This window comes from Chaetura pelagica, unplaced genomic scaffold, assembly GCF_000747805.2.
Source record: "Chaetura pelagica isolate M959 unplaced genomic scaffold, ChaPel_1.0 scaffold332, whole genome shotgun sequence".
Taxonomy (NCBI): domain Eukaryota; kingdom Metazoa; phylum Chordata; class Aves; order Apodiformes; family Apodidae; genus Chaetura; species Chaetura pelagica.
This window is the reverse complement of record NW_009952480.1, coordinates 1099548-1112100: the sequence shown is the minus strand read 5'-3', so window position 1 is coordinate 1112100 and position 12553 is coordinate 1099548. Positions and strand designations below refer to the sequence as shown.

Below are 12553 nucleotides of genomic sequence, written 5' to 3'. Positions count from 1 at the left end.
CAGGAACGCTTCAAAAAAACAACATATTCCTAAAATGAATTGCGTCGGAACAATACTTTCTTATGAAGCTTGTGCTTCTGCAAGCCACATATTTTCCTTGGCATTCCCCCAGACTGAAAAGCAGATGTAAACGTTACCAAGGCTCAGATACAGCAACTTCTTCTCCCCTGATCGCCAAGGAAAACTTACAGAAAATAACCCACAAAAACTTTACCATTTGAAACAGCAATGCCAACAGCCATTACTGTGGAAACAGGAGAATGAATCAGGTATGGGAGTTAGAAGTGACCTCTTCCCCAGCCAGTTGTACAGCCACTAGCAGGGCTGCAGCATGAAGCTGGCTCTTAGCTGAGAAAAGAGCACAACGCAGCTTCAGCTGAACACTTAATGATGCAAAATGTTTAACACAAAGGTGTGCGTGCAAATGTATATCAAGCAAACACCGGGTTTTCAACACTATAATCAGCATGGCCTGCTGATTCCTGCAGCTTTCCTATTAATTGGCCAGCTTCCTGCTCCTTCTGCCAGTGTCTACCATCACTGAATGAGGCTGGAGGCACTCAGGACTCCTCTGAAGTGTCTGAACACTTCCTTGAAAGGCTGAGACTTAAGGACCCCTCTGGATATCTAGGTGTTGATGTTAGAAGAAATCAAAGTTTGCTGCTAGGTTTCACAGCATACTGCAGCTAAGAGGAAGGTCTGCTCTGTGGGCAACCACATTTCTGGGACTGGAGAAAACCAGGAGTGACCCCCAGTCTGGTCAGCTGCTTTTCTGGGTGCCTTCCTCTGGTGGGCATGCAGGGAGACCAAATTGAGGAAAACCACTAGAAACAGCAAAACCCAATCCTGTGGGTGTGGAGTTTCGTGTAACAGGATACCCCTCAAACCCAGACGTGCAAGTCCACCGAAGGTCTGACTTGAATGCATTACTTCAGTCCTCCCTTACTCATCATGTACAACTCAAGCCCCAAATGTTAACAACTCAGCATGTTTTATCACAGTAGCATGTACACTTTCAATCATCGTTAGGACGAGGAGGGTCTAGGCTCAGGCACCATGCCAGATTAAGCAGAACTTTCCATGAGGAAAGCTATTTGTTTTCTCCCAGAACTGTGAGGCTTGGCCAAGAGCGAGCGAGGAAAAAGCTCACCCAAGCCAGACCAAAGCATAGACAGTGTTACTGGACTTTGCAGACTACCTGCGTATTCTTCTAATGACATCTGCACTACTGGAAATCACCGAGTGCACTCAGGAGTTTTCAAAGGCATAACTGTGGTAGCAGCAGACTAAACTTAATGCCTCAAGAGCCAATCGCTTTAATCATGAAGCTGAGATGTACGAAAAAGATACATTTCAGCAGAAGAATAATTCTGTCTGCTATGGTTCCTGTTCAAATAAACTATATCACCAAACCATGTGCACGTGAAGAATATAGAGGAGTGAAAAAAAAGCACAGATGGTTTAGAGGCAAAAAACTTTCATATATACTGTAGAGGAGATACATGGACTTGTCAGACATCTAACAGTTCAACACTGTAAGCAATTCATGGAAATGACATTAGCAATAGCTCATATTACATCCAGGAGTTACAGCTTTTACTGCAAAAGTTATTTTTAAAAGAGCCATGTTTAAAATGAAATGGCTGGCAGGGCAGTAACACTTTACCTGTGGTTTTGCCACTTTTACATACTTATCGGGGGCTTAATGCTCCCACTTTACTTTTTCAGAGTAAAATAAAAACTTGCAATGAGTGCATTCATTGGCACAGTGCTATAAAACTCACAGCTGTGCAAAGACAATGGCAAGAACAAAAGCCTCCTTGTTTTAAAAAAGATGGTGATGTGGTTCTGATACTTTCTGTTAGCCACATTTTAAACATCAGATAACTTCATTTATGGCCTAAGAATTTTCATCTTACTGCACAAAGATTTATAGATCCAATCAAGTCAAAATCAGGATAGAGACCTTTGTGAAAATGCCCGTGTGGAGAGGAGGAGGCTGAATTAATATACAAAACTTCAGAGAAGAGATCTGTTTTTCAAATACTGTTATTCCAGTTCTGGATCCTACACATGACTCGTGGAGTTCTGGAGAACAGTTTTTTCAACAGCAGGGACAACCCTGGCCCCACTGCCAGCAATGGGGCGTGCCCTCAGTTTCAGCGTGGCTGAGACTGCCTCTCAAAAGTTCAGATTAGAACCCAGGCAAAGCTCAGGGAAGACAAGATATGCTGAAGTTTCAGTACTCCAGCACACCTTGATTAAAAAATTGTCCAGGCTGCTGCTTTGTTTTCAATTTAAAAGCGTTTTTTGAAACTTCTGTGTATTACTACAGAGTGTATGATAGACCTTGAAAACTGCTGAGAACACAAGTCATACATTTTTTCCTGTTGCTACCAATGTGTTTCCCCCTTGCTTTTTTGAAATAGCTTCATTTTAATCTGTAATGAAAACGACCTTATTTGATGTTTCTAATGGCAGGAAATAATTTCACAATTGAATGTCATTTTGCTGCAGGTAAAAAATGTAATAACTTTTGGGAGTGCCGGTTACAACCTGAAAAATGTTTCTTGGCATTAGTGTGCCTAATTGAACTCTCTCCAACCTGGTGAAATAAAAGCTTAGTTCTGTGTTCCACGCAGGCTACACTAGGTCCAGGAAAGGGAAACGCGGATAACGAAGGTGATTTCAAGTCACCCCTAACATCTCCTGTTGTGAGCCTGGCCAATTTCCAGCTGCCTGGACATCCTGAAAGCTGTCTGAACTTACATTCTACCACTTCTGGTTTGGGGTTTCTTCCACCACCAAGAACAACATCTAAAATTTGGAGTAACTACCTGAGCTGCCCTGGTCAACTGAAAAGAAGCATGACTAGTGCAAGAGCAAACTAGCACAGCTTTTGACTCAAGTCCCAGATGGGGGGACAGAAGAGGAGCACATTCAAAAGTGAGATATTACAAACTATGTACATTTCTACATTCCCTTCAGAGAACGACTGGTTCAAGGGACCAGGAAGAATTCTCAGATGATTGTAGCCGCCCCAAACAAGCCACTGCTTCAGGTAATGCTAATTCCACTTCACACCACAAAGGGCTGTACGGTATATTAAACTCATCAATCCCCAAATAAAATGTTTTTTCTTAAAATAAATTACTGCATTGACTTGTACTGAAGAAGTCCCTCTCTCCCTCTCCCCTCCCAACTCTGCTGGTCTAAGGATTCTCCATTAACCCACCACCCTTGCACCTCACATTACTCTTAGTTTACATTTGAAAGGAAAATGTCAGGTAACCTCCACTGTTTATAGCAGGGGTGGCATAGGCACAATGGAGCCAGCATTAGCCGTGGTGTGGTCTGCCAGGATGCCTCAATGCCCTGCAGGTAACAGCTTCTGGCTCTTACAGGAAAAACCCCCTGCCCCACTGCAAAAGACCATTGGAAGCATAAGAGGATCAAAACCAGGCATAAATGTCACATTTCAACTGTTTTTTATGATTTTTTTTGGTGAAAGCAGCAAAGGTGGTCAGCCATAATCTTTGTTAGGAGACTGAACTCCGAATTATTTAAAAAGAGTGCTAGTATACAGGCCAGATACCTTTCAATATCAAGAGTGCAGCCATAATATATCAGGTATTGCTTTGTGGGATGAGCTTTCAATATGTTCTACATGTTGAATCATATATTCACATACTGAAAAGTACAGAACATTTAATAAGTAGCCCAGGTGGCTACTGTAGATTTTGATTAAAAACAAGATTGCCAATATCAAAACTCACTTGTCAAAATGGAAGCCTCTTTGGGTGCTTCCTTTCTATCACTTCAGCTGCTCACCATTACTGAAGCAGAAAAATATCATATGCAGGATATGTATTTATATAAGCTCACTGACTCTTTTTTTCCATCTATACTCTACGGTATAGATGGTCTATATTTGGAGATATTCCAGACCAAAAGGAATGAATTTGATCTGATAAGCTGAACCAAAATATTTCTGTATATGCCTAGTCCAAGATTGTTATACATAAATCAAATCCCCTTAAAGTGGCAAACAAGCAACCCAAATTTTATCACCAAATATAATCTGGCATACCCAGTTAGACATTTTGTCTGGTAGTCCCATGTTAGGTGGCTATACCTCACACTTTGTAAGTACTTTCAGGTAAAACTGGAGGTATTAAATAGATACAAGACACCATGAAGTTACACTTTTTTTCATGGAATGACGATTTGCGAATTTAATTTTTAATGTGATTACAATATTTAATTATTTTTAAAGTTACTATGGGGATAGAGAAAGGTTGGTATACTTAGAGTAGCAGGCAAGGAAAGCAGTCAATGACATCTTACCTCTCTCTGGCTTTCATATCGTTCACAGGTGCAATGATTGAAAAAACACTAAAAATAGTTTAAATCACACTACATGAAGGGATCTGAACTGAATCAGTGAGACAGCAAATTATAAAGAGGTACAGCAGCAATCTATCTAAAAAGAGAGTGTCCTTACTCATGGTATGATTTGATATTCTGGTTTTCATTCTCCCTTATTCCACAGCTAAGGCCAGACATCTGAATGAAGCAGCACCAAGCACAAAGGCATTGCATATGTGGAGTGTCTTGCCTTTTCAGTGCAGATCTTGGTGAACAGCACGTACCTGGGACACTAGTAGCAATTCCTGGTGGTTTCCAGGCAGTCACTGTAGTGGCCAAACTGCCCTTTGAGACTGTGCAGGGCAGCCCAAATGTTGTCCTTCCATAACTAATAGGTGAGCATGAGAAGGAGTTTTTTTTACCAGGACAGGATGAGTTGATTAGATTGTTGCTGGGGAGGATAAGCTGACATTTTGTTGTGGCTTTAAGTCACACTTACTGTGGCCTATGGGCAGGCTGCTGCCACCCAAAGCAGTCCTGCTGCACTCTTTGACCTGCAGCAACAGGCTTTTTGCCCCTCTCATGGGCTGGACCCAGCTATTGGACCCAGGGGATTTCATCCCATGAGTGAAAAACTGTGGGGTTTGCTATTTTTGGCCGGATAATTTTCCATTAGCCTGTTCTGCTTCTCCATAATCAATCAATATGACTCAAAGGAAGCAGCAAGAACATGTGTCTAAGGACAAGATGTATTGAGGCCTCCCTTTCCATGGGAACTGAAGCTACATCAGATTAAATGCAACGTGAAACCAATGTCTGCGCTGGTGGTGGTAAGGCTGCCTCCATGAAATGCATATAGCATAGACCTAAATGGACTTCCCCCTTGACTCACAGCCTCATGCTACTGTGCTGTGCCTGAGGCATGCTGGGGCTCTCTGCATAGTTTGGACAGAGGGTCTTTTCCCACACAAGTCCCACAAGACATGCTCCCTGCAGTGTGAACCATGAGACAAACCTAAATATCTATTTAGACACAGAAAAGGGATTTCCTCTGGTTACAATTTCTGATTACCACCCTTAGAGGGAACTGGTGGTGTTTAATTTTTTGGAATTTGTAGGTTATTTTTTTTTCTATTACACACTGTTACCATGACTGCTACGTCTGTGAATAATTCTTTCTTGGTCTATAGTTCTTGTGGTCAGCCACAGAACGATTTTGATAGCCTGCTGGATGCCAGAGAGAAATGTATCTGGATTTGGCTAGCTAAAGACATCTTCAACATCAACTTTAACTATCAGTGCTGATGTACATGGTGGCTTCTACAATTACTTCTGATTATCTGTCAGAGGACTGGCGTGCATGTGTGTCCAGAAGGGGGGATGGAAGAGAGATGTGTAAAGACTACACCATTTATGCCTTGTCAGTGAGAATGAGAACTGCTGAACAAACTATAAGCTCTGTCTCAATAGCAAAGCTCTCCACACAGTTCCTCTGTTCCTCCAGGAGAAACCTGAAGCAGACATGGCTGAGGAGCTTCACCCTTCATCCCTGAGCCACAGTTCCATCCCTCCAGCAGAGCCCAGCCAAAGACAGCATTCACAGAATCACAGAACTGTTAAGAGTGGGAAGGGACGACTAGAGATAATCTAGTCCAACTTTCCCGCTGAAGTAGGTGCTGTCAGAGAAGTGGTTGCTGGATTTTGGAGAGGTGATGCAGAAAAACTGCCCACTTCTTGTGCTTTTCTAGAAAGACAGCTATAGACCAGGTTTAGATTTTACTGGTATTCTCTTCCTTCCATGGATAAGTCCCTGTTTCTCTCAAAACCAAAATTTGCCTTTCTTTTTTTAGTTTGTGTACATTTTCTTGTTTGGTTTAGTTAAAATTTTGCTCCTTACAGCATAGGTAATGTTGTAAAAATGCACACTGTATGAATAAAACCTTGTCACAAAAGATGTGTTGTGCAGAACTTCAGTGAACTGAACTCCTAATTAAGAAAAACTCCTTAGACCTGTCTATCATGTAACTAATCATAACATCTGTTAAGAAAAATAATTTTCCTTGAGTTGAAAAGCAGAAGGCTGCTACTCAAGCTCCAAAACATTAATTTGTAATCCTACATCATGCAGTTTGAAATAGAAGGACTAAATGCCCCTTTTTTTAAAAGCAGTGCAATGAACTGTATTTAAATTCTCCTTGAAAGACAATAAAATTTAGATGTACCTTGGAACTAGTTAGTTTCAACGCAGCCATTTCAAAGGCATTTCTTCTTCAAACAGCATGGTATATGAAGTTATGTAGCTATTGGAAGGGAACACACGTACTGCATGATGGTGAGGGTCTAGAATACTACTGGGATACTTAGCAGCAAGTGCAAAATCACAGTTCAGTGAGGTCACATAATCAAATTCCAGCTTATCCCTTTGATTACATTTCACTAATAAATCTTTGGAAACTGGAGTCTGACAAGTTCATCACAGCATATTAACTTTTCAGTGGTGCATATAGAATATATATATATATATCTAAAGAATCTTACAAAAGCCAAAAAGAGCAGCAGCAAGTCCAAAACAAGAGTGGAAGAAAAAGTAATCTTAATGTCAGACGCCACCAGACTGAAACGTTACATGGACAGACGTGCCTTATTTTTTAATTCAAACCTTCTCAACTGAAGTAAAATAATTTATCGTTTAGATCCAGTGAAATACTTTGCACATCAGGCGTTTCACTGCATTACAGATGGGACAATGTTAAATAAGTTTTCACTCTGGTTCCAGTGGCATGGGCATAAGTCAAGACCACATGGTTAAGATTACAGCAACACAGCTATTGGTCATGCAGCTAGCTCCATGGTAACTCACAGCGTTTAATGCTTAGATTACATGGTTTCACTATGGCAAACAAAATTAAAGAGCCTTTTACCATACAGAGACAATCCAAGCAAAAGTCTGCACCATTCCACCAGGCTGTTAATGGAACGTTTTTCCACCAGGATTCAAAAGGAGGAGGGGGTTAAGGGAACTCACTGATAAGTAATATGGTTGAACGCAAACCTATGCTGTGGAAGACTTACCATCATCTAGGTACATCTGGTCCAATTCCTCAGGTTCTCGCTTGATCGTTACAGGAATAGGGGCCAAATTATGATTACTTTCCTCATGTAACTCTGGCAATGACAGTGGTTGGGTTGTTGGAGACTCATTTCTGTGAACCTTCGGCAGTTGCTGCTGCTGTTGACCCATTATGGATGAGTGAGTTGGACTGCAGGACTGCAAATAGGTTGGCTCTTGGGTAACAGATGGAACTGGAGAAGAGGGACTGTTGGGATAGACTGTTTGTTGATAACCAAGGGGACAGCTACTGCTCAGATGTTGACTCACCTGCGGCTGCAGCATGATGTGAGATGATTGCTCGGGGGAGCTTGGGTGCACAACTATAGATCTTGGCACTTCCTGTATGGTGGGGACACCTCCAGTGGGCTGCTGAAGTCCGAAGTGACTGTGGCCCGGGTTGGGGATGCACTTGTAATGAGAGGACGAAAGGTCATGCAGCTTGGGGCTTGCATTGGGAGAGGGTGACATCACGGCGTTTCTCTGCTGACAGGAGGCAAAGCCAGCCACAAGGCAGGAACCAGGATCAGGGGGCATCATGATCTGCTGGCTGTAGCATGGTTTAGAGAGAGGGCTTAAGCCTTGGTTCATTGGTCCACAGGTTTGAGTAGGCTCATAGTCATCTGTGGGTTCTGTTTTTATAATTGGAACTGTTAAGAGAAAAAAGTTTTAAATAAACATGAGTTGCGTATTGGTATGATCAAGTTGGCTTGTGGCTAGGATACCCTTTGCAAAACAAACAACGTCTTGAATAAGACTCTGTGTCTTTTGCCTAGTTCACCCACCCTATAAAAAAAAAAAAAAGAATGAGTCATCAGCACAAAAAAGTCACAGCTGGTTCTAATATTGAAAAGGACTATTTTCTTTGGACTCTCCTCCAGCACTAATGTGCTATAAAAATCTATTTGCAAATAGCTGTGCTTCAGTGGAAGCTTTGGACCCAAGGGCTCCATGGATTTGTAGTAATCAAAGGAAGAATTTTAACTTGGATATACTACCGCATTTCTACGGCTACTGATGGTCCATTTGATAAATGTCTGCACGTTTGGTAAACTGGAGCATTGTAAGGTAGAGATGGGGCTTTCAGAGTTCGGTGGAAGTAAAACTGCAAAGACACGTGACAAATCACTATGCACAAGAAGTTTTCAACTATGAGGGTGTTTTTGAAAATATAGGATTTGATTTATTTAGTTTCTACATGATTGTGTTTAATCTTACTCACCAGCCAATGGGTGTAAAATGTAAGTTCCATCCAGCTCTCAGTGATTCTAAGTCGGATCCAAACAGCTAGTGCCAAGTCCTAACAAAAGTTAACTCAGTCTCTGGCTACCAAGAAAAACTTACTCCTACTCTAGAATAACTCATCTGCTTGCTCTACCCGTTGTCCCAAGAGAGGCTCTAATTGAGCTGTCAAGCCATGTCTCTAAATACCACCAGCACATGGACAGAATGACTGTCTATGAGCATCAACTCAGTCATGATCTCCTCTCTCCAGAGGAGGGTCACAAAGATAATCAGATGGCTGGAGCACCTCTGCTATGAAGACAGGCTAAGAGAGTTGGGGCTGCTCAGCCTGGAGAAGAGAAGGTTCTGGGGAGACTTTATTGCGGCCTTCCAGTACCTGAAGGGCCTACAGAAAAGCTGGGGAGGGACCTTTTACAGGGGCTTGTAATGACAGGACATGGGGTAATGGATTAAAAAAGGAAGAGGGTCAATTTAGGTTAGACATTAGGAAGAAATTCTTTTAGTGTGAAGGTGGTGAGATACTGGAACAGGATTCCCAGAGAACCTGTGGCTGCTTCCTCCCTGGAAGTGTTCAAGGCCAGGTTGGATAAGACTCTCAGCAACCTGACCTAGTGGGAGGTGTTGGAACATGACTTTAAGGTCCCTTCCAACTCAAACCATTCTATGATTCTACGATTATTATGACAAATGTCGAGCTGCTGTCTCAAATCAGAGAAGTGCCTTTGCTGTTTCTCGTACAACATATGCAACGCACAAGTAAAAGACACCCACTTTCTCTATCAGGAACATTATAAATAATAGGACCAAGCTAGTCAGCAGATAGATTTCTTTGAATCAGATGCAACTCCAATGCATAGAACAGTTGAGTATGGATGCACAGTGGCATTTATCTTCTTCCCCAAAAAGAGGGCCACAGGAACAGCTGTCACTTAAAGGTGCTGTTGGAAATTTACAGTGACACCAGATAATAACTTTCAAAATATTAGAATAACTGACCGGTTTTATCACAAAGTTATTAATAAAACACAGCTTAGCTCAGAGCACGGGTGCTGTGTGTCTCTGCCTGTATTTTTACTTGCACGTGTTTTATAAACACCCTTATACATTGTACAGCCATCTACTATGTTTGTGCATGAGTCTTCTGAACCCCTAAAAAGGCACGTGTGTGCATGTGTACATATAAAACCTCTTTTAATACTCACGAATATTGCTGCTGGTGAATGTGCTTCACTACCCTTGTTTTATAGTCCCCTAGCCTCTTGTTAACTTTGCTCCTTTTATGTTCTTTTACATATAGATGCTAGCAACACTTGTTTCAAGATTTCTAGCACCCCTAGTAAAAACATGTCTATGTATGTAACAGCTGCACAGGTGCTGCTCAAACCAAATGTGCTAAGGATAATGGACTGTCATTGGATTCCTCATAATCTTATTTTCACCTGCTCATGCACTGCACATTGGCTAGCAGGGCTGCTAATGCACTTGGTCACAGAGAAGCAGATTCCAGGTTCAGGGACAGCTTTATAAAACCAGTATCACACCCTTTATGAAAATGCAAGACCAAAGAAGCACACCTAGATAAACACAGCAGCTCAGATGTTGTAAGGAAATACCGTTAACAAGTTCCTGAGCTAGCAAATATATTCACATGTTTTATATTAGATTCACTGTACTAGCACTAACCACAGCACAGCTGGAAATATGATGGTTGTTGAACATTGAATTTTCCCAATATATCACTGTTACAGAAACACCTGTGCTAAATAATTCCAAGCTCAACCACTCATTCAACGCCAATAAACTCTGGAGTTGTCTAACTTGTTATAACCTAGGTAAGGGTTATAGTCCGGGTGGCAGGCAGACTGGAGACTTTAAAGAAGGCAGGTTCTTGATCTCAGGGTGATTTTTCATTGCAGCTCTTCCACAGCATATCTTTGTTACTTGGTTTACCAGGCACCTTTTTGTCACTTGACTTTTTTCTTTATAAAAGCAATGCCATGGGATCTACCTGGAGGTCTGATTAGTGGCCATGAGCACTGGGAATCTGTCTTCAGACAGATACACTGAAACACACCTGTCACAACCAACAGAAGATAACCAGTAAGTCCTACTCTGCACTGGGTGAAGGACTGATAGGCAGAAGGGACTACATTCCAGACCTATTAGTTCAAAAACTCTCCTGGAGATGGTGACAGCAACCAACAACACTCCTGGCTGCCCATAAATTCAGAAGGAAAATAGACTGGTGTTAATTACAGGACCAGTCAGGGTAAGTCACAGTAGTTTGTTTGCTGATGGCAAGTGGCTGGTAGCCAGAGAGAGAAACAAGAAGGAGAGATACGAGATTCAGTGAGTTCTCCATTTTATCTGACATGTATTTACATTGTCCCCATGTACTGCTCTGAACGGATAACACACCTAAGCATCACTTACTTCATGAAAAGAGAAACAAGTTCTCTTTAAATGGACAGATACTACATGCACTTAGGCTTAGAGGTGTCTGAACTTGTTCAACTGAACTGCCTCCATTACCTTTTAAAATGTGTTTTTTCAACACAGTAAAAAAGTCTCCTCTTACTCAGGATCATATATTTTGTTTGTATGCAAATCAATCTCACCACTAGAATAGGTATCACTCTGAAAGACAGAAAAAATATTAATGCTGAAATGGTGAGGGGATTTGTATCTGACTTGTCAGTGCTTTGCCATTTGTATAGCCATTTCACTCTGTGCAGACTGAACATATGGATCTCACCAAGCTCAGCTGCCAGCAAGTCATTACCCTTCAAACAAGTGTGTCTTCACAGGGTACCAGTTTGGAGAAGGAAGGTCTCTGTAGGATTTTCTTTTTTCCTGGAGAAACCACTACTAGTGACCCAGAGGATCTGGAATCAAATCTGCAAAGCTGAGCATGTCAGCAGAAATGCAGGACATTAACACTCTCCTTTCTGACTAGGTCTGAACTTCTGTATTTTACATGAATAACTGTATTACTTGACCTAAGGAGAACAGATACCAGAAATTGCTACATTACACCAGTTAACAGTTTATTTATGACACTCTGTCCTGTATCTTCTTCTCCCCAGCCTATGTAACTTCACCAAACAGAGTCACAAAGGTAAAAAAACCTTTGGCCATATTTGTATTTCCAAATTCAACTCAAAAGATCAGTGGGTCTGACCTCCTGATCATTCTGAAAATACTCTAAATGCATCAAAGTTGGTATAAATCACCTTTTATTCTTTCTTTAAAAGGGAAACTGTTTATTTCTACTTTGCAAAGGACTGCAGAGGGCCCAAGGAAGGAGCTGTGGGTACTTCAAGGCACATCTTCCAAAACCAATGCGGCAACAGCCTGTACCTGTACTCACTGGCCACCCACTTTCCACCACAAGTGTCCATGGTGTTACTCAAACGAGTTAAGTTACCTACATGGAATCAGGCTACCAGTTCCTAACACAACCTACCCACCGCCTCACTGACTTTTGAAGGACTGAGACCCTTAGCTGGGACCAGTAGCTAGAGGACAAAAACCTGAAGTTCCCACCTTCACTATTTTTTTCTAGGCAGGAACCCAGTGGATTCCTTCAGGGTAGCCAGGGCTGATCGCTGGCCAGACACGGACTGCTTACCTATTGACTCATGTACCATTAACTGCAAATCCTTACAGACCTGAGCTAGAAAAAAGGGTTTCATTCTCAAATACATCCCTGTGGAGGCATGATAATCTAGCTGCCATAATACTTCACCATTTCTGCCATCACTCACTTCCACAAGTGGATATGTCACAGAGGGTGATGTGACTTGACACAAAGAGTGCAGTTTATTTTCT

General features: G+C 41.8%; 1 protein-coding gene across 1 annotated transcript in view; it reads right to left on the bottom strand.

Moving 5' to 3' along the window:
• NFATC1 (nuclear factor of activated T-cells, cytoplasmic, calcineurin-dependent 1) overlaps positions 1–12553 on the bottom strand; it is a 142157-nt gene that overhangs the window by 56758 nt on the left and 72846 nt on the right. The window contains exon 8 of the mRNA XM_010008706.1: positions 7441–8127. Within this exon, the coding sequence (XP_010007008.1) occupies positions 7441–8127 (687 nt within the window). The remainder of the gene's footprint in view (positions 1–7440; positions 8128–12553) is intronic.